This window comes from Amphibalanus amphitrite, unplaced genomic scaffold (genome assembly GCF_019059575.1).
Source record: "Amphibalanus amphitrite isolate SeventyFive unplaced genomic scaffold, NRLGWU_Aamphi_draft 001746F_arrow, whole genome shotgun sequence".
Classification (NCBI taxonomy): domain Eukaryota; kingdom Metazoa; phylum Arthropoda; class Thecostraca; order Balanomorpha; family Balanidae; genus Amphibalanus; species Amphibalanus amphitrite.
In genome coordinates this window covers 21350-44099 of record NW_024883239.1, presented here as the reverse complement: position 1 = coordinate 44099, position 22750 = coordinate 21350, and the positions used below count along the sequence as shown (strand labels likewise).

General features: G+C 47.4%; 1 protein-coding gene across 6 annotated transcripts in view; it reads left to right on the top strand.

Moving 5' to 3' along the window:
- Nucleotides 1-22750, top strand: part of LOC122374952 (zinc finger protein 271-like) — a 62327-nt gene that overhangs the window by 33269 nt on the left and 6308 nt on the right. For 4 of the 6 annotated variants that reach the window (XM_043354044.1, XM_043354047.1, XM_043354046.1 and 1 more), the window contains exon 10: nt 7414-7547. In XM_043354044.1, coding sequence (XP_043209979.1) covers nt 7414-7547 — 134 coding nt within the window. Of the gene's footprint in view, nt 1-7413; nt 7548-9256; nt 10838-22750 lie in introns of those variants that run through there. The other 2 variants (XM_043354049.1, XM_043354050.1) reach the window with 1 other exon arrangement.

The following is a 22750-nucleotide window of genomic DNA, read 5'->3' as shown; positions in this document are numbered from 1 at the left end:
TTCAGCGCGATCGGCCAAGTAGTTACCGAGATATTGCAACAATTACAAAACTGACACCTCTTCGTTTTGCACGTGGCACGTGCATAAGGAGTCACCCACATGCATCGGGAATAGTCCAATACTTAGTAGAAGGAATGAAGCTACCCTACAAAATTTACCGCATGTAAATCGGTCAAGTGGTTGCTGAGATATAAGCCTCGCAAAAGCGTGACCACGGCCGGCCGGCCGGCCGCTCATACTCAGAAATTTCCGTTAATCTAAGGAAAGACTACGCTCGCTTCGCTCGCTCCGTAATAAAATGCTTTTTAATTTTCAGGGGTCAAAATCCAAAAAGTTTTGAAAATCCAAGATAGCAGTTTTATAGCGCCCATTTCACAACCATAGCATTTCACAACCAGCGCCCCATCATTCGGCAGCGTCCCTGTCCCAAACGGTAGTGGATCCTGGTGGGGCCAGTAACTGCCCATCTGGAGAGGCTGATACGACCTCCCTGAATGATCGCTTGTTTCGCGTCGGCTGCTATAACTGCGAGGGAGCATTAAGCGCCGCCGCTTACATTGCCGTCCTGTTTGAGTACTTAGATGTATTGTTTCTCTCCGAGACATGGGTATCCTGTGCCGAAGCAGACCTCCTGGGGGATGCCCTTAACTGCTACGATGTTGATAATGTACAAATATTTCAATCGTTTGCGATGGAGACACCTCCAGGCGCTGGAGAAGGGCGCCGGCGCGACGGGACAGCCATGATATGCAGGTGTGATGACTCTTTTACGTTTGCTCAGATTGAGTGCGAGTCGTCTCGTCTTTTGGGGCTCCAAATAAGCAGCGGTGGGCTGCCAGTGCTCAATGTTATAGGCTGCTACATGCCGTACTTTAGTGGCACTTTTGAGCAGTAAGAACTGTATAGAGATACGTGCGCGAGCTTGGACTCCATGATGTGTGAAATCAGACCTGCAGCGCCAATTATGCTACTCGGAGATTTTAACTGTGCTCTCCCACGACTCCCACTCGCTCAGCGTCCAGCTCAATGGGCAAGACTCCATGGCTTTAACGCATTTAGCCGCGAGTTACAGCGACTTCTGGACGCACATGACTTAGTAACGGCGGAGTTCAGATTTAGTCAGTCACTAGACTATACGTATGAGCGCGGTGGCTATTCGACACACATTGATCACATCTTAGTACCACATGACTTCATTTTTAGTCAGTTGCAGTCTTGCCACATCATTCAGCCATGTATCGGTAACTTGAGCCCACATTTACCTCTGATTTGCACACTATCCCTCACAGTAAGGCGGTGCCAGAAGGCGGCGGGGAGTGCATTTTCACCGGCTCGCACGGTGTTAAACTGGAGCTGTGATGTTCGGAACGATGAATACCGTAGACGTCTAGCCCAGCTTCTGGTTTTGCGCAATCCGGAAGACTTGGATGTCGAGCAGCTGGACAGCCACCTGACGGCATCTATTCATCGAGCTGCGTCCGAGTCCGGCTGTTCTCGCCGCTGGAAACCGCCAAAGTCTTGGTGGACTCCGGCTGTCTCTGCAGCCCGTGATCGCGCTCGGTTTTGGCACCGATTGTGGGTAGAATCAGATCGTCCACAGCTGACGGTGCTTCACAGCTGTTTTCGTGCTGCACGGCGAGATTATCGACGAGCTCGTGTCGCAGCCGCACGAGCCAAGGTGGACGACAGCGCTCGTCTGATGGCAGCGTTTCGCCGTGACGGTAACGTAAAACAGTTTTGGCGGCAGGTTGAGAGAGCGCGGAGAGGCTCAGCTACCCCTCGTGCGACACTCTCGGCTGATGATCTTGCTGACCACTTCAGCCTCACGCACAGGGACGGTGACTCTGAGGGGCTTGCAGCTGAGCACGAGACCGTTCATAAGTTAGTAGACGCATATAGGACATCTGCGCTTGAAGCACCGGGTCCCAGTAGGATCATAAGTGCCCGTGAAGTAGCGGGCCTTATAACGGAGCTAAACAGGAATGCAGCTCCCGGCCCTGACGGTGTCACCGCCGACCATCTTATCCATGGCTCTTCACCAACGCTTCTGGACATAATCGCTCTCCTCTTATCTGCCAGCCTGGCCGAGATGCGAGTACCGTACAGCTTCCGGCGAAGCACAGTGGTCCCACTTATTAAAAAAAGCAGCTTGGACCCAAACTGTCCGGATAGCTACCGACCAATTTCTTTGGTGTCCACGGTATCAAAGCTGCTCGAATTACTGCTTCTTCGAGAAATCCAACTTTCTTTCCGACCTTCAGACCTACAGTTTGGATTCCTTCAGCGCCGGGCCACCAGAGAGGCAACGCTACTCGTCCAGGAAGCGGCTGGCCACTATTTGTTGCACGAATCCCCGCTGTTCGTCGCTAATTTCGACGCTCGTAAGTGCTTTGACCGAATATGGCACGCTGGCATCCTACTTCGGGCTAAAGACTACTTATCTCGCCGAAGTTGGCTGGTTTTAGCCTTCTGGTATAGCGACCTCTCAGCACGAGTTCGGTTCGGAGGTTCTATATCGGATGCGTTTTCCGTACGACGAGGGGTGAGGCAAGGTGCGCTTCTGTCACCATGCTTGGCCAATATTTTCTTAAGGCCGCTGATACAGCAACTGGACGCTACCGGCCTTGGTGCAATGGTCTGTAGTAAGCATGTCCCAGTAGTGGCTTACGCTGATGACCTCCTAGTCATGTCGGGGAACGCACTTGACTTGCAAAAGCTATTGGATTCTGTTTCAGAATTCTCAGTTAGCTGGAGGCTCGAATTTGTTAACCCGGTTCCGAGCGCAACCAAAAGTCACTGTTTCATTTTCGGTGCTGGTCTTTTAGCCCAGCGACCTGAGTGGCACTTATGCAACCAGTTGCTCACGTGTAAGGAATACACTGAGCACCTTGGTGTTCAGCTGCACCCGAACCTTCAGGGCCGAGTGCACGTAGATGCACGCGTGTCCCGTGGACGAGGCGCCTATTTCGGTCTCTCCCGAGCGGGTTTGTTCAGCTCGCAGCTCCCTGGCCCTGACAAAGCTTTCCTTTGGCGAGCCATAGTATCCCCGACCCTGTTATTTGGTTGTGCTCTGTGCCCTCTGGGACCCGCCGACATCTCTCGTCTCGAGTCCTGGCAAGCAGCAACAGTCAAAGCTGCCTTACGTTTGCCATCCAGAGCCCACCACACAGCTTTGCTCGCTGCTCTGCACATACCGAAGGTGCAGGAGACTCTACGTCGCTCCATCATCGCGTGCTTCCGTGATGCGTTCCGCGAAAATCACCGCCTACGCCAAATTCTGGTTGCCAGCCTGGCCACTCTTGTTCTTGGGGATGCCTCATCGGGACACTGCGCGCCTATCGTTAGATTTATGTTCATCGTATGTGGGGCCAATATGAGTGTGCTTCTACAGGTTGCTGGAGGTCATATCCCACCTGAGATTATGTACACCCCAAGACCCCCCTGTGGAGTCACCGACTCGCTCAGTTGGCTCCTGGCTCAGAACACTGGGGAGGCATGGGCACTAATACAAATGATATTAGCGCCACCCATATGATAGTGTTATGTTGTTTTTGGTATGCCTATGTTTTGGTGTAGGTATGATTGTGCATATGTTTTCTGGCGTATGTCTTGTGTGCATTGTGTATGTTTGTTATGCCCATGCTTCTCTTGTCTCTAGACGTAATACAATTGATGATGATGATGATGATGATGATGATAGGTACCCTGTTAATTACGAGCGAGCGAGAGCAGCGAGCGAGCGAGTTCATACTGAATTAAGGGAAAATCCTGAGTATGAGCGGCCGGCCGGCCGGCCGTGAGGGCGCTCTTCAAAAGCTAATATCTTAGGAACGGGACATCCGATTGACAAGCGGTCTTCTTTACTGAATGTCACTTGGACGTAAAAGTTCTGTGGTGTGATTGCCACCATGCGTTCTTGCCAACCACCGCACGTGGCGCGTGGTAAAGTTGGACATTTTTTAAGAACCCCAAAATTGCAACCACAATAACGGCACAACGGTTGGGCCGATTGAATTGAAACTCGGTACACAGTTAGGTCTCCATCAGATAATTAATCTGCATGTGTTAATGTTGGGGTGCTACTGCACGTGCGCACGTGCAGGGGGCCTCCCAGATCTCGAGAACGGCTGGGCCGATTGCGCTCAAATTGGTACACGGTTGGGACCAGGCCGTTTTGCGTTCAAATTTGGCACACCGCTAGCGACCGGTTAGAAGGGTGCTTTGCACATGCCCGTTGGAAGTACCCTCTCGCCCTTCCGCACGTGCAGGGCTCACTATCTCGCTCGCTCGTTCTTCGCCCAAAAGGCTTTTTACTGGTTCTACACTTTTATGTCAAGAGCATTTTTCTTTAATTTCACGGCTGAGGCCTGACAGCTCTTCCCGCGAAACCTCTTTTTGGTCGAAAGTGGCAGAACATGACGTCATTTGTTGCTAACCCATCAAAGCCTCTGGACAAATTTTAATCACAATGTGTAAAATTGATGCCCGGAGAGGTCCTGAAACTTTCAGGCTCCACCAATTTTTCAGTTTGAAACTGAAAGTTCACCAAACTTTCAGGCTGAAAGTTTGGTGACGATATCAGTCGTTTCAGGGTTATCTACGGAAAAGAACAGGGGGCCGTTTCTTCCCTCCCCCTTACGGGGCGCGGGTTAAAGGGATATGTTCACCTTGAAAAATTGAAGTGGATGATTCCAAAACACTTTAACCCGCGCATGAGTGTGTGTGTGGGGGGGGGGGGGGGGTTCTGAACCATTTGACGGATCAACACGAAACTTGCGGTACCCTCAGCGGCATGAATTTGACACCTTGTGTTAAAATTGCAACTTTCTAGCTACCATAGTTTAGCCGGAAATGTCTGTGTCGATTATGTCGGCATGTATGTCGATTATGTCGGCATGTCGGCCGATTTTGATGCAAAATATTAAATTACGGCAAACGCTCTCAAGAGCTCAGGTTTAAAGCTAGATCCAATTTCTTTGCATGAGTGGACTACAAATACACGTAGCTATCAAACTGCAATCTCGATTTTTCAAAATGTTGAAAATTTTGAAAAATAGGTATTTACAATTACAAAAAAATGTATTTTTGATTTTTTCAAAAAGTTTTTGATTTTTCGCAAAAACCGAAATATATGTTATAGAATGCTCCTTGATGAACTACACTAGCAAGTTTTAGCCCAATATCTTCAAAAATAGCCAAGTTATTCGCATTATTGTCAAAATTTTACAATTTTATGTTTTTTTTTTTCAAATCCATTTTTCAGTACGTTTTGACGTCGTACAGCAATATAAATGGCACCATCGTGTTCCTGAGCTCAAACTGCATCTGATAGGCACCTTTTTGTTGAAAAATTTCATTTTCAAAATTGACCTTTTCTGACCTGAAAGTGACCTGACCTCCGGTAAATGCAGCTGAAAATGACCTCAAATGACACAGGCGACATTATTTTCGAAATCTACGAGTAAAATGGACCATAAAACATGCGTCACATGACCGATACGTGATATACAATTTTCGTGACCTAGAATGACCTGGCCTTGACCTGAAAAATTCGAAGTAAAAGTTCGGTACCCTCAGGGTATCTAAGGCATCTATCAAGGAGTGCGTAAACCAAAAATGAGCATGATCGGACTTGGCAGCCGACGGTCAGAGCCTAAATTGTCAACTAGCAAAAATGTCGATAATTTTTACTTAGACCTGACCTGTGACGTCATCGGTGACTTCGAGGTCAATAAAAATAGGTTTCGTTCGACAGTTTTTCCAGGGCTATCAGACACCGTTTGAATGTTGACAATCGGCCCAGTAGTTTCGGAAATAGAAGGGGGGGCTCTGGAGAGCCCCCTCCCCCCGTCACTTCCGTTATGGAAAATACCCCAGTCATGCGCGGGTTAAAATGGATAATAATACCTGAATAAGTGGTTGCATGCCATTAATTAGCTGAATCTTGATGAAAACAACGAAGAACTATATTCAAAATAATGACTTAATTTATGGCAAGGACGTCATAAACAGCACAAAGCCCTGGTGTAAATATAGCGAACTACAAGTCGCTACAAGTTACTGTGAACCATGTGCTACAGACCGTTATGGCGCGAAAGTTTCAATAATTGCGCATGCGTTTCGAAGGTGTATTGCGTTTCGTTATCTACCTACCCTGTCAATTGAAATTTTTGTATATTAATTAGCTCATAAGATGCAAGATAAAGTGGCTATACAATTGAATAGCATGTGGCGAATGTATTAGTCGAATCGGTTCACCTTAACTTGAAATCTAGTCTTCGTGGCAACGTCCTACACATTTGGTCATATCTGGTAAAGACCTTGGCGATCTGGTAAAGACCATCGAAATTGCTCTCTAGTGTTGTCAAATTATATTTTTGAGACGAATGGCTCCGGATTACGCGGTTTTAGCATATAACGAACAAAACTGCTATCTCAACTCCATTTCCCATGTTAGACATTGTCCCTTTAACCCTCGCCTGTATACAGGGTGTCCCAAAATTAATGTCACACCCAGGGGGCGTCGAAGTCTGGTAGGAAAATCTGGCAATCCCCGGCGTGACGTAGCGTCGGGGATGACCGACGGCACGTCTGTCCTTGCACTGAAAGATACGGCAGAACCGCTATTTTTGAAAAATGATTAAAAATACTTTTGTGCTGTTATGACACATAAAACGCTTATCAGCATGTTCCCTCATCATGTGATAAAGCCATATCCGTGGTCGAAAATAGCTGAGCCCCTCCCAATTTCCAACCACCGACCTCATAAGCAAAGGATGTAAGCGTAATCCTTAAGGGCGACTTTGTAACTAAAAAACTTTCTTTCTAACTAACATGATATTCGTGACCCCATAGCAGCCACACTTTACGACGTTCTAACAGGTCCCGATTTTCCCGACTTTTGGGTCATTGGCCTGACCTGGAAGGTCGACCAATGACCTAGGACCTTAAAATTGGGTATCATCGGCTTACTCTAGTCACGGGCAACACGCTCGTTTTTTTCCGCGAAGCTCTAGCTCAATCAGGGGCGAAACGGCAAGGGGGTCCAATGGATCCCCCCCCCCCTTATACGGTCGTGGCGAGCAAAACACCAGTACGGGCGAGGGTTAGAAACCAATTAACGCCCAATGATTCAAAGTTATTATTATTGTTTATGAGCTACTACAACACTCACTAACCATCCTATTTTTTCAGCATTTCATTCTCGACCCCTTTTTTTTACTGGCAACATTTTTGACCAACGGGCTTAATAAACACTGCGACATCGACATTTTCCCTTTCAGCCAGTTGCGCTATTGAAACCAATGCATTAAGTTACCAGGCCTGGACTAACATAGTGTCATGCCCAGTCTAACTGGTTTTTAGTGGTGTCATGTCTACATCATAAACGATTACCCATTTATTGCCTTTCAGGACGTCGAAGCCCATCCCGCGGGGCTCAGAGCTTCTGGTGTACTACGGAGACGACTCGGCCCGGGAGCTGACCGTCCACTCTGAGACGTCTGGGGAGTCTGTGACTTCCTCTCCGGCCGGACCGTCATCCTCAGGTCAGTGCATTGTTGGTGGCCCCAAAGGTCGTGGCACACTAAGGAAAGCCCCTATTTGTTTGGTTCGACCGGCCTTGGTTAACCCTTCTTCCGATCATCCACTGCGTGCTTATTCGGCTGGGTTAGATGCAAGCAGGGCTGCTGCCTGCTCTCATGGAGATTAGGGGTAAATCGAAGCACTGGGCTGTATCCACAAACTGTAACTGAATTTGGATAACGATCCTCGACCCGCGAATTGACCACGCCGTACCATCCGTGCATTTGTACGAGTATATGAATCGGCAGGGCCCGTGCAGTGGAGTGAGCGCTGTCCCCACAGTTCGGGGGTCGCTCCATTCCGCTGAACTCTGTAAATAAAGAGCGACGGAAGCAAATGTGACACCCAGAGATAAATGTGTAAATGCCCATCCCATACCTACGTCGTATCTTATCTTAACGTATCTTAACATCTTTATGGTGCCACCCGCATGGTGTCGACAAACAAATAAAACACAAATGAATACCAGCCGATTTTGGCCGGGTTCTATAGTCTGAACAAAGCCTGAATACCGCTCATTGTTCGGCTCTAAAACGACTCTTTCAGTTTGCTTCATCACCAGACACATTCATACGTTCATCACAACCGGTAAAACATCAAAACAGAGTATGGTGGGCGCACAAGGTGTGTATCTCCGGCCCCATCTTCTTCAAGGACCGTTCCCTGGCGATGGGTCCTCCATCGGTTATTCAGCTCGCTGCAGCATCGCTGTGTCAACACCATCAACCATCGGTGATTTTGGCATGATTGGCCCTGTGCGACATGTCCTGAAGACCCTGCAAAGTCTCCGAGAGTGTACTGGAGGCTGGGTAATATCCAACAGTGCCTCAATCTCATGACCTCATTGCAGTCTCCTGGCATCATACCCTCAGATTTCTTTCCGTGGGAACACATACGGGCGGTTGTCGAGGGTAAATCACAGAGCGTGGAAGAACTCAAACATGAGCTGCCCGAGCGAATATAAGCGACCTCTCGCCGGAGGCCTGAGGCCAGTTTTATCAAAAATTATCCGACGTCCGCCGAAAAAGCAGACGGAAAAAATAGGCGCCGCGCGGCCACAAGTTTCACACAAAATATCATCTCGACATTGGACGAAAACTAGTTTACACTGATTGTCAGCTGATATTAGTGACTTCATACTTCAAGGAGCCCCGTCAAATAAACAGGGAGGGGGTGCTCAGCCTTCCTATCCCCTCCCCTGGTTCCTGTGACTATGCCTGCTCAAATGCTCAGCAAGGTTTATAAACGCACCAGCTCTTACCACACACATGTGGACCTACACTGCACAAGGGAGCGGCCGTACGGCTGCTCGTTCTGCCCAGCACGGTTCACTCAACGTACCAATCTCAAAAGACACATTCGAAGGCACCCATTGTAGCAGCCCTACTCATACTCCATCTATCTGGCACGGTTCACCTTACGATCGCTGATCAACAGAAACATGTGGACTCCCGCTGGCCAGTTTTTCTTCTCTGTATATACGAAAAGCGGCTTGAGCTGGCGGCATGGAATTTGTTGACATTTTCGTTATGAGTTTAGGGTTTCCACTTGAGATCTTGTGGGACCAGGGTTCCTTGTAATATGCAGTTGGTTGTAAGATCCATTGGTATCACTGATATCACTCACATATCAATTTGTAGCGTCAATCAATATATGTAAATGTGTTCTCCAGGTATTGCTGGCACTCTTCATGGTCCCCACTGCGACTTCAACTGTTTGGAACGACATCGCCTGGACAGACGCTTGAAGACACGGCACGTCCAAATAGGCATGAATGGCAGATACAAGTGCAAGTGGTGTTGTTACGTCACCGACTATCCCGGCCTCATAACACGGCACCGAAGGACTCACGCGGAAGAACGGCCGTACCGCTGTGATGTGTGCGGTAAAACGTTTTCTCAACAAGTCGGTCTGACCGCTCACCGTCGTGTGCACACCGGTCAGAGTCCGTACAAGTGTGATATCTGTGGGAAGGCGTTCACACGGTCCGGTACCCTGACGATGCACAGACGTGTCCACGTTGGCGAGAAGGTCCGGCAGTGTGAGCAGTCTGCGACCGAGTGTTTAGCTACAACTAACGGCAAAGAACACAAGACACCCGGTGTCCGTGTGAAGCCGCATCAGTGTCATGAATGTCGAGCCAGATTTGTTACACGCGCAGATCTCACTGTACACATACGAACCCATACCGGGGAGAAGCCGTACAGCTGCTCCATTTGCCCGGCACGGTTCGCTGAGCGGTCACATCTCGTCAGACACATGCGGACCCACACAGGGGAGAAGCCGTATGGCTGCTCCGTTTGCCCGGCACGGTTTGCTCTTCGGTCAAGCGTCACCGAGCACATGCGGACCCACACAGGAGAGAAACCGTTTTGCTGCTCGATTTGCCCGGCACGGTTCGCCCAGCGTTCAACCCTCACCAACCACATGCGGACCCACACAGGGGAGAAGCCTTTTGGCTGCTCCATTTGCCCGGCACGTTTTGCTCATCAGTCAGCCCTCATCAATCACATGCGTATCCATACAGGGGAGAAGCCGTATGGCTGCTCTATTTGCCCAGCCCGGTTCACTTATCGGTCAAGCCTCACTGCACACATGCGTACGCACTCACGCAGGGAGCGCCCGCACAGCAGTCCCTCATCTACCCGGCGCGTTTTTCTGTTGGGTCAGATGTCACCAAACAAATGACACCACACAGAATAGCGACCCTACTGCTGCTCCATCAAACAGACGCCGTTTGCTTTTCGGTAAGGTCTCAAGGGAAACATACGAACCCACACATGAGAGCGGCCGTACGGCTGCTCCATCTGCACTGTACGATTTTCGGTTTCATCACAACTCAAAAGTCAGCTGCTGATTCACACGGGGAAACGACCTAATGGTCGTTTATACTAAATGAAAATCATCCTTAACCCGCGTCCCGCTGGCGGTCCTGTATTTCCAGGTTCTGCTGGGGGCCCTATAACTCGGCCTCTGGGCCATGTATCGGCACGCCGTAGGCGGTGTTCCAAAGAGCGTCCAAATAATGAGAAAAATACTCTTGTCACTTTTTATGTCAGATAAAAGGTAAGGTCGCTAAAGGTCAACAAAGGTGAAATTTGTCACTTTCTAGGTCAAACTTCGATAATTTTCGACAAATTGGCAGTGTGAGCAGTCTGGAACCGCGTGTTCAGCTACATCTAACGACAAAGAACACAGGGCACCTCGTATTCTTGTGAAGCCCCACCACTTTCCTGAGTGTTTGGCATGTTTTTTTTTTTTAGATGTGCATGATGTACGGCTCTCCAATGAAACAGTGGTTGGTTTTGCTTTTTAGGTTATATCTGGTCTTATATGAAATCCAAAGGCGTAAGCATTAACCCGATTCGTATGTATGCTTATTTGTCACGAGACTGTGAGATTGCATCTTTGTATGCCGAATACTTTCCGAGATATTAAACAAAAACCTCATTTTTTGGCGTTTGGGTTATTCTGGCCGCAGTCTTCCTGGGACCGCCTATGAGAGCAGTGGAGCCATCTAACGAGAGGGACGCGGAAACACAGAATCATGAATGAATCGAGCATGTAGTAAACGGAGCATGGAAGGGAGACTCAGCAGAGGCTATCCGGGTGGCCGGCGCGCGCCGCGCCCTCGGGCGTCGGCTGGCCCTTCGGACCGCGTGGGGTCAGAGGTCGCGCTCGGGAAGTCTCGGCTCTGGGTTTTAGCGCTGTGAAACAGGAAGGCGGGGGAGGATAACGCCAGCCCGACTGACCTATAGCTTGGCTGATTTGTATGGAGTGGAAGGGGAGCACAGAACTGGATTGTTGCTTGTGCGTATGACGGAACGGATGTATTGTCTGCATAACCTGTGATATAATATTCATAGGTAATTATGCCAGGAGTTAAAGGTAGTGTGCCACCTTTGAAAGATTTCCCATTTTATTTTTCCTAGGATAAGAAGCTTCTGTTTTTACCTAATATCGCAAAAAAAATCAAAAATGGGCCTGGAATAGTGCCTTTTTCGCCTAAAAGTTTTTCGGTTTTTAGATATGTATAACAACTGTAGTGGGCTCACCTGCAAACAGGCGTCGGGCAACAATCGCGAATGCGGCGCACTTGTGACAATAAGCAAAGGTCAAATTATAGTGTTACGACCATACGACGTACGGGAATGAGTTATCAGCTGTCTAATCGTAGACAACACAATGTCGAGCCTTAAACTGTAAGCCCGTATTGGTATTGTTTCTTTTATTTGGCTGTCGAACATTATTTATGGTTTGAAATATGATTTTATGTAAAATAATTGATATGAAAAAGCCGTCTTATAAGTTATGACCCCATTTCACCACACGCAAGTGGCAGAAATGACAATGATCAGCTGACGCATTTTTCTTGGCCGAAGTCGGAGCGCGCGGCCCGACGCACCACGCGTATTTGGAAATTCCGACCTCGACGAGCATCAGAAGCCACCTAACAGGCGTGTTTGAAACCGCAGGAGATGATGATGAACGGGTTTATCGAAACTTGATTGGATGAGCATATCGGTAATAGCGATTTCAGTGTGTGCATTTATTGTTCATAGTGGTGTGAAATGTGGTTGGGGTACGACCGACAACCCGTCGGGGCGAATTTCGCACTGGGGTACTCAAAATTTGAAGAATTTAAGACGTTTCCATGAGTTTTGAAGGCATGGATAAGTTCTAAAAATCCGGTTCTCCTTATCTGGGCCATTAACTCCATACGGTCCAAGAAAGCTGGCACACTACCTTTAAAAAAGGGAATTGACGCTGGCCCGAGAGAGCGGACGGGTACCGTCCTACCCCCCCCCCCCCCCTGTGGCCTTTGTCTAGATTTCTTTGAACATGAGGCCGATGGAAAGCTTAAGGTTGGCACTCCCGACCTTGGTTTCAGCTTATTTGGGTTGGTATTGGGTTGGTTCTTCGGCACAAAGATGTTTTCATGTCAGGCCAGGTCACTGACCGACATAAATTAGACTTTGCACGGTCTTAACCCGCGCCGGGCCGGTGCTCCGCGACTTACGCGCCGGGCCGGGGGGGGGGGTCTGAACACCTCCCCCCCGTTTAACTCGGCTCCTGGGCCGACACGTGGTAAGCGACATTCGAAAGAGCGTCAAAAATGATGATGGAAACACTTCGCTCATTTTTTGGTCAGGTCAAAGGTCAGGTCGCCAGAGGTCAACAAAGGTCAAATGTAGTCCATTTCAACAATCTTGGAAACTGCCAACGCTAACTCGGAAATCAATAGAGCTACAGCGCCACGGAAAAGTGCATTCGATAGCCCTTTTACATACCTTTCTGAATATTGCTCTCAGATTTGACCTCAGGTCAACGGTTTAGCCTCCAGAGGGCAAAAACTAAAATAGCAGTTTTCACGAAAACTGTTTTCGGCAATAATTTTTGACTCAATAGTGCCACGACATTACTTTTGGCAGCATCGTGTTCCTCTCGTCGAGACGCGTCGAATGAGCTTTTTGTTGACCTTGAAAGGTCATTTTAAAAATTTGACCTCTGGTCAAGGTCATGACCTGACCGAAAAGGGTCATGTTGCATATCAGTCGATCCGTATCGTCGAGCTGAATGCATTTAACGTGTTTCCATTGCTCTAGCACGTCTTTATCAAAAGTTATAGCAAAAAACTGCTGGTGACCGTTCATGACCTGAGATGACCTCAGGGGCACACAGAGGGGTCGCAGGTGCATTTTTCCGATTCAGTGTGTCATTTTTACCTATGAACCGATGTTTGAGTGGGTTTTGAACACCATTCGTCCAAAATAGACACATTTCAGTTTTCTCCCTTTGACTTATAATGGAGAGGTCGTAAAATTGACCTGACCTTAGGTCACCGATATCAAAATTCCGAGATATTTTACATACTGTTACTCTTATCAATCGCCGAAAGTTTCTAGGTGATTGTACAGTCGGTGCAGCTATGACGAGGATTGCAACTTTTTCTGAGGTGAGGTCACTTGCCGTGACCTTGTGACCTGACCTTGAGAGCCCTGGGTCTGAAATTTTCACAGCCTGTGTAGAAAAGATGCATGAACAGGTGTGCAAAAAACCTAAGGGGGTGTTTAAATACCCCCCCCCCCCCCGGTCCGGCGCGGGTTAAAATGTTTGAGCTTTACAATGCCTTCAGTACTAGAGGATCATTTACAAGGAATTAAAGCTTACGCTTTACAGGATTTAGAACGTACACGTGCGGACCGACACAGGTGAGAAGCGTTTTGGATGCTCCATTTGCACGGCACGGTTCGTTCAACGGTCGGCCCGAATAGCTCACATGCGAATCCACACAGGAGAGTGGCCGCAACGGCTGCTCCAACTGCCCCGCACGATTTTCTGTTTCATCACATCTTTAAAGTCACCTGTTGACCCACATGGGGGAGCGGCCGCAAGGTCATCCATTACAGATAACCCTGCTCACAGTGGCGCACGAACTATTTTCTGTCTATGAGGCTCATCGGACGTTTACCATGGTGTCTCTTCATAATATTGATCCAACAAGGGTACCCCCGAATCTAGTTTTCTCACCGGTTTTAGGCGACCTACGTTTCACCCGTTTCACTTATAAGACAAATCGAAAACATAGCAAAAAACTAACAACTTATTTCGTCACAGCTGTGTCGAGGGATCACCTACGTAAATGTAAATAATCCAACTAAGGACTCTAAGCCGACCTTTACCCGCAACCCGTGGGGGGGGGGGGGCACTAACCCTAACGGTTAAATAACGAGAATTACACATCGGTCCACCGCGTCGGGACTTTGTCTCGACAGACTCCTATTGAATCTGCTATGGCTGTTATCTGTCTAGGCCGATATTCACTTGACCCAGACAAACGTATAGTCCAGTTCTAACTTCTGTCAGGTGCGGAAAACCCACGCTAGCTCCCGAACGTCCGTGTCGACCTCTGAAGGCTCCACGCTGGTCTCGAAAGGCCATAAGTAACTTCCAAAGGCGTTGTTTCCAAAGGCAAAGGCGTTGGCGTTTAAATGTCTCACAGGTCCCCAAGAGTTATTTCCAGGCATAGACCACTATATACCTGGACTGTGCACTGATTTTGCCGACTGCCATTAGGGCCCTGTTGGGAAATTAGACGTAGCACGCTGCATTGTGTGTTGATGCTCTAGTAAGCCCATTTAAATTAAAGTAACTACTTAAATGTGATGTATATTTTAATAAATGCTGAATTTATAGCATGATTTTCGACATGATAAATAGATAAAAGCACTTAGAGGCAGGTATAACACTGTATTCAGTGCAAAACATCGATAAACAGTAACCATCCGTGATCGGTCAATTTGACAAGGAACAGTCTGATCGCATATTGGACGCACTGCATATTTATTTGCTAGTCTAAATCAGACACGCACCTTGGCACAATGTTTTGGCACTTGGGCCTGGCGCAGCAGCCCACACGATCTACACCACGGAATTGCAAAGATCCCTTTAGATAATTACAAAGCTGTCGGGGCTGCGTGTCTAGCGAGATCGTCCGAGGTGACCTGCTTCCACTGAGGCCGATTTCATGTTCAGCTTAGCGACAGATGGGTTCTATCCTCTGTCCTTCTCGAGAGAAGGGGAGTTGAACCCCGTTGTCAGGTGGCCGCATTGTGGGTGGCGGGTGATGGCGATCGAGATTGGAGATTTAGACGGAGTCACGAGATATCGGTTCACTGGACACTGCAGCAGAGCTTCGCACTCGGGAATATACTTCCTTATAGTTATTACTTATTGTGCTACATTTGCCTTAAGTTACTGTACAATACAAGTTGTATATCCACATGTGAAATTCTCAGCCATGTAGGCATCTTACACATCGACGAATATGACTTCAGGTTATTGACTGCATAAACGAAATGATCCGAGAAATGTTACATTGCGTTTACTTCCTGCGGCTCATCATTTTCATGAATCTTTCCCATTTTGATGAAGCTCTGTTCGCGCATCGCTGTCGTTGAGTGACGGTATTGCCCATGAATTGCAATGTTTATTTTTCGCTCAACTATACACACCAATGTGTTGAAGGAAGGCGGGTCGTAGCGTTGTAACTTGAGGTGTTTCTCGACAGTGTGACTTCCGCTCTCGGCGAACAATATGTGAAGAAACCTATCGTTTTCCTTTACAATGGTAGTCGAGATGTCTTGAAACACACGTTAGGGGCTACGTGTGCCGAAGAGAGAGTGACTCGGTAGCTGTGACCAGAGCAGGACTCATGGCTTTCATGCACGTACAGAACACAGATTGCTTATGTGGGCACGCCAGCTCTCTGCAAGCAATACGATCTGGAGTTCTGGACCATCACTCGACGAAATTGCGAGACTTTATAACTCCTTTGGCTTCATTGTGTGACTGATTATAGGAGCCGCCAGTATCTGGAAACATGTGCAATGTGCAGCATGTTTACATGCATACATCCCCTTAATCGAATTGTGGAAATGACCGCCGATGTCGACCATAGGAAAACTGGCACTTCTTACAGCTCTCTTCGGCTCGATTTTTCGGTCTCGGCGAGCGTCACAGCATATACATAATAAAGCTCACAGGGAGCCCATGATTGGTCAGGATTTCAAGACGTTTAAAGTTTCAGAGCAGATAATTACGAGCGAGCGAGCGCAGCGAGCGAAGTGAGTCTTTTCAATATAACGGAAAAATCTCAGTATGAGCGGCCCGGCCCGGCCGCCTGTAACGCTTTTAAGAGGTTTATATCTAAGCAACCGCTGGACCAATTGGCCTGCGGTCTTTTTTGCTGGGTAGCCCCATCCCTTCTACCCCGTAATTGACTACTTTTGATACATCTCAGTGACCGTCGTGGCTCGTGCCACGTGAAAAGTCAAGGGTTTTCAAGCTGTTTTGCAAAAGTAGTGATTTTGAGAGGCCCATATCTCAGCAATTGGCCTGCGGTCTTTTTTGCTGGGTAGCCCCATCCCTTCTACCCCGTAATTGACTACTTTTGATACATCTCAGTGACCGTCGTGGCACGTGCCACGTGAAAAGTCAAGGGTTTTCAAGCTGTTTTGCAAAAGTAGTGATTTTGAGAGGCCCATATCTCAGCAGCCGCTTGGGCGATTGTCTTGCGGTAATTTTTGTAGGGTAGCTGCATCCCTTCTACCAAAGGTCGGATACTCTTGATCTATGTGAGTGACCCCCACTGCACGTGCAAAATGCAAGTAGAAGAGGTGCCAAATTTGTTCCCATTTCAATAACTCGGTAATTACTGGGGCGATTTCGCTGAAACTTGGCGTACAGGTAGGCACCCACCAGGCAATGCATTCCCATGTGTTGCGGTTAGGGTGCTACTGCACGTGCGCACGTGCAGGGGGCGTTTCCAGATCTCGAGAACGGCTGGGCCGATTGCGCTCAAATTTGGTACACGGTTGGGGACCGGTTAGTAGGGTGCCGTGCAAAAGTCATTTTGGACCCCGTTTGCACGTGCGCACGTGCAGAATGCCGCTTCCAGATCTCAGGAACGGCTGGGCCGATTGCGTTCAAATTTGGCACACCGCTAGCGACCGGTTAAAAGGGTGCTTTGCACAAGCCCGTTGGAAGTACCCTCTCGCCCTTCCGCACGTGCAGGGCTCACTATCTCGCTCGCTCGTTCTTCGCCCCAAAAGGCGTTTTACTGGTAATTAACTTCTTATTGATGCCTCAGCCAGGAATCGGAACACTGACATTGTCGCACGCACTGCCTATTCTGTTCAGAGGATATGTGGCATATATGCATTCAAAAGTAACACAAACTATTAATTTCATTTAAGACAAAAGAGAACTATCCCGCATGTCAATGATGAACAACAATAATCTTGCAAAAATCTTCGCCACATTTCTGTGAAAATTTGCTAATTCTCCTGAAAATGAGCTGGGAACCATCATCCACACCATGTTAAATCATCAAAGAAACAAGCAAAACATGTCCTTCATTCTTCAATGTTTGCGCTACTGTTACTAAGTTTTTGCCCAAAGTAAGATATAGGAAAGACTACAAATTGACTAGAGGTGTTGGTTCCCAAAGCACATTATCATATGGCGAGTGATTTGGCTGTGATAACGTTTGAAAGTTAGGGCCCTAATGGCAGGTCCCTAATTTCTGTGCACAGTCCAGGTATATAGTGGTCTACAGGGTGTAACGAAATTATCCGGACATCTTTCTTCGCGCTGTAATTAAGAAGCAAGACATTCTGATATTTTCCCTTTTGAATTATTATATAGCCACCTTTCATAAGAGCGCAGGTACACATTTTTGGAGCATTCCAGCCACTGGATTTTCCAGCACAGTGGGTTTCATATAGAGTAGCGCCTTACTAACCTGTGCCCGCAGTTGGGCGGCGCTGGTGGCGGGTGTCCCCTCATTCATCTCCTGATGGACAATAGTCCATAATATATCGACGGAATTGCATGGGAACTATTTCTAAGCCATAGCCCTTTAGCCCAGAAGAACAAAAAGGTCCTCTCGGCATCACTTCTCATTCTGCTAGGGACTTGAAGGTGGTGCGCCGCCCCGTATGAAGACTGCGCGGCTTGAATCAGGTATCGGTACACGTTCAGAAACCGAGCCATCCTGTGCCGTCTGGTTGAGTGGCTCCAACCAATCGCTAGCCAGGATGTTGCGCCGGTAATACTCGTCACTGATAGTGGTTTTCTGTGTCGTCATGAACAGCTTGAATATTACACAGCAGCTGAACATGATCCAGGTCTGGATTTTGGCCGGATGTTTGACGCCGGCGACGGCCGGCACATTCGAGCTGCTGGCAGCCCACACATGGCCGATTTGACGGTTCAACGGGTATCGCAGCTCGAACAGCTTCCTATCCGACCAGGTCACCTCATTCGTGTCTTCCTACGACCAGTGGACACGCCCTGGCCTGAAGCCAAAGGTGGTGGACTGGTTGTTTTCCCGTCAATTTCATTGTCTTTTCCAGTTTGAAGGGCAGTAAAACCAAGCTAAAGGGCGGGTAACGGTGAATCATGATGTGGGACCTCTTATTATCTACCTTGGTAAGAATTCGAGTCAGTATGCGGATTAATTGGTGCCGTTTCCTTGTCGCTATCTTGACAACTCTCCTCACCACTTGGCAAAGGGCGCCTTTTGCGATCGAGGCCGGGCTGAGTCTGCCACCAAGTCCCAGCTTATTACGCCTCAGGCAGATGTGCTACTGGCTGCTGCTGATGTCCAGCTGCTGACAGACCAGCTTCTGGCTCATGCCACCATGACACCAACACGTAGCCTTACTACGAAACGAGAGACTGTACTCCTTTCTCTCCACTGCCTTAAACGAAAACTATCAAATGAACCCGTCGGCGACTCGACTCTTACTCAGAGCAAGAGTCATTTCGCAAGGTCAGGTCACTGCTGAGTTGAGAGCAGATACCAGAGGTATGCATTCATCCAATTTTCCAGCTTCTGACATTAAAAGAGAAACTGTGCGAGTAGATATGGCGAAAAAATAGATGTCCGGATAATTTCGTTACACCCTGTATGTTCCAGGCCATAGGAATGTTTACTGGGGGATCCTATGATGACTTTAGGTTCCAACGTGGCCTCCAAGGACTCCAAGCCGACCTTTACCCGCAACCCGTGGGGTGGGGGGGGGGGGGTACACAAAGGTCCCTCCCCTTGTGTTTTTTTCGCAGATAACTCAGAAAGGGCTGCGAATTTCGACACGCCATTTTCAGTACCCCGCCGGACATCAATTTTACACAACTTCTGAAAAATTACGTCCAAGGTCATCTCAGGTCATAAGTCAAACTGAGGTAATGTTTGGCCGTTTTCGATCGAAAAAGATGTATACGGGAAAATGCAGAAAATTAGAATATTTACTTAGAGACTCAAAAATTTAACCGTCGGTACAAAAAAAAAAACATGACAAACAAAATGGCTAACTCGAAATTTCGAAAATATAACAAATATCAATGGATCCCCCCCCCCCCCACGGTAGACGCTGACAAAACACCAATACGGGCGAGGATTAAATAGTCAAAGATTTTGATTCCCCGATCTGGGCGGGGTGCTCGAATGCATTACGACCCCTCCCCCCAGACCAAAAAGTAGGAGGGGCTCAGCCTCCCTAGCCCCCTCTCTTCGCTGTACCCGCGCCTGTGCCTGTTCAAGTGCTCAGCAAGGTTCATAAACGCACCAGCTATTGCCGCACCGGACCTACACTAGCGGCCGTACACTGAAAAAAACTTACACCTAGAGAGTTATTTTTGGAGTTTTCCCACTCCAGTTTGGCGAATAATCACGCACCAATGGCATATAATGATTATGTTTTGTAGCGTATTCTTACTCTCTGCATTGCATTAAGGGCGTTTTTGAAAGTTATTCTTAAACCTGGTACTATAATCATTTCTTTTGTGTTTTAGCAAGTGCTAATTTTATCTTCTAATTTTATCACGTGTCCTTTTTATTCTTTCGGGTTATAAATTTATATCAGTCTCAAAGAGGCATGGGGTAATTTTAGCTTATTTCACAGTGATAAACAAGGTCATTGGAATATATTTGTGCTGAACTCCCATTAGATGGTAATAAAATTGACAGCTAGAGTACTTTTATCAAAACTGCATAAAAGTAAACCGCTGTGGAGTAATTAGGGTAATTTTTATACTCCATTACGGCTGATAAATTGACGCAACAGAATAAAACTATTCTTATGTAGGTGTAAAAATTACTTCCTTCGTGATAAAACTATCATGTCCGGACAATAATTTTATAACCATGGAGTAATATTATGTGATAGCATTACTAACATTATTCTTCGGGAGTATTCGGGAGCGTATTTCAAGCAATACTGTATCACTTTCTTGATAATCCTATTCCGTTGTGACATAACTAATCTAAAAGTGATTAATCTATTCGTCCAGCACAGTATTATTCCAAGAATAATATTTTCGGAATGTCTCTGCAGTTTGCGACTGCATTCGCGACCGCCATTGTGCTCAAGTCGTCAGAACCAAGGCCTTCTGTCAGAGAACCGAGCAAGCGTCCCAGTCCTCGAAGGTAAGCTGAAATTACTGTATACTTTGTGTTTTGTTAGTATGACTTTACAGTAATCCGTAGTATGACCATACAATCCAAGAAATGCGTTGACGTAGATTTGCGGACGAAGATTTCCGCGATGATGAAATTCTGGAAGACAAATTGTCACCCATGACATGCTCAAGGCCATTGAAACCAGGGGAAACAGCCATGTCAATTACCCTGATTTAGTTCAAGTTGTGATCAAGATTGTTATGTAGAGCTAATAAGTTATAGATTTTGTGATATTTTTTAAACCATGCAACTCACAGTGTAAGTAACAATATAAGCATCTCACTCAGGGACACTGTATGGAAATGCTCCAAATACCTACGTATGGCAGGGGCTCTAGGTGCTGAAAAGTAGGTAGGCAAGCACGCCAGCAGGGAGGAACTCGTCCAACATGTTAAGTGCAGGTTCTCTTACCTGGTTCTCTTACCTAGTTGGGCTCCCTTGTCTGACCTGACCTGACCTTACCTGACCTGACCTTCCGCAATGATATAATGTTCACTTGATGTTGCTTGATGTTAATTCCATTCATTAATGTGATTTTGCGATGTTTCCAGGTGTGGACTGACTTGGGAATGATCATGGGGCTCGAGGAGGACGTGAAGGAGCATGTCCTGCACAAAATCAGACATACCGCGAAGAAGTATGCCCAGACGATGATAAACGTGGAGCCGGCCGACAAAGACGGTGAGTTTTGAACGGGCACAAGCACACCTTTTCGGATGAGGTGTTCCGCTAGCAACACATCGTGCCGGGGGGGGGGGGGGGGGCAGGGATACCTACTCTTCTTCTATATAACTGGGCTCGAGCCGATCATCGTAGACAATATATTCCTGGCCAGGGCTGGAATAATGTTTAGATCTGACTGATTTTTTTTAGCGAATGTAAAGTTAGGCCCGGGGTATTTTCGATAAATACGAGGTCAGGCCAAAACATTAGCCAAGACCAAGTGTAGGAAGGTATTTCCCACGCATGCTTCTTCCTGCACGATGGAGAAATGACGTTTCACATATCCCAATGGCGTAATACATTAATAGCAGAGGGCAGGACAACTGTTTATTTTCTTGATGATTTTTTTTTTTTGCTTAAAGGAAGACTGCCACCTTTTTTACACAAAACGGTTTTCACTAGACCTAACCCACCTATGACCTACCCTGAAGTCTGTTTCCCGAAATTCGGCCTAGTTTTCAAGATATCCGCAATTGGACTTCAGATTAAAGCCATCACAAATGTGTGGAATATGGGAATGTAACATTACCATGTTAAAATCCCATCTCCCACACTTTTTGTGATGGCATCAATGTGAAGTTCGAATGCGGATATCTCGAAAACTAGGACGAATTTCGGGAAACGGACTTCAGGGTAGGTCATAGGTGGGTCAGGTCTACTGAAAACCGTTTCAAACCGAAAACCGTAAAAAGGTGGCACTTTAACGACGGGCGGGACAACATGTGGTACCTCACCTTTGGACAGCCAATCGTCGTTGGTTTTGCTATTAGTCAAAAAGTGTTGTTTAACTCTAGTGATATTGAAAAGTCATGGTTGTCTCCATTCAGGTTGTCTCCATTCATGGTTGTCTTCATTGTCTCCAAATATACCACAGTTACATGCAGTTTGATACCTACTTGCACTCCATACCTACTTAACCATGACAGCGGAACATCGGGTACTAATTTCTTATTTCACTGAAATATTTTAACGACGTATAATTATTTTGTAATTATGCACCACGTTTAGTTGTAAGAGTGTATCGTACTACGCAAACGTACTACGCATCGTACTACGATTTTGAGAGTGAAAAGAAAAGAAATCAGGAAGAAGCGAAGAATCGTCTCCAGATACTGTAGATGGCATAGCCAGCTACTGTACGAACGCGGTTCCTTGTTTCTCTCCTAGGTTTCCTTTACGTTTATTTGTACGATATGCATTGATGCCAACTGACAGCAATATTCTTTTTCACGGCAGACGACGAGCTGCTAGCTCTACTTGCCTATGGTTGTGGAACAACCATTGGCACCTTGGCGGATCCGAGAAACGGGGTTCGTCAGGCAGGTGAGGAACTATCGGTGGACGGTGTGGTGGTCTGCCAACTGCCGGCCACCATGTTGGAGACCGTGGCCCTAATGACGGCCGCCCACGCTGTCT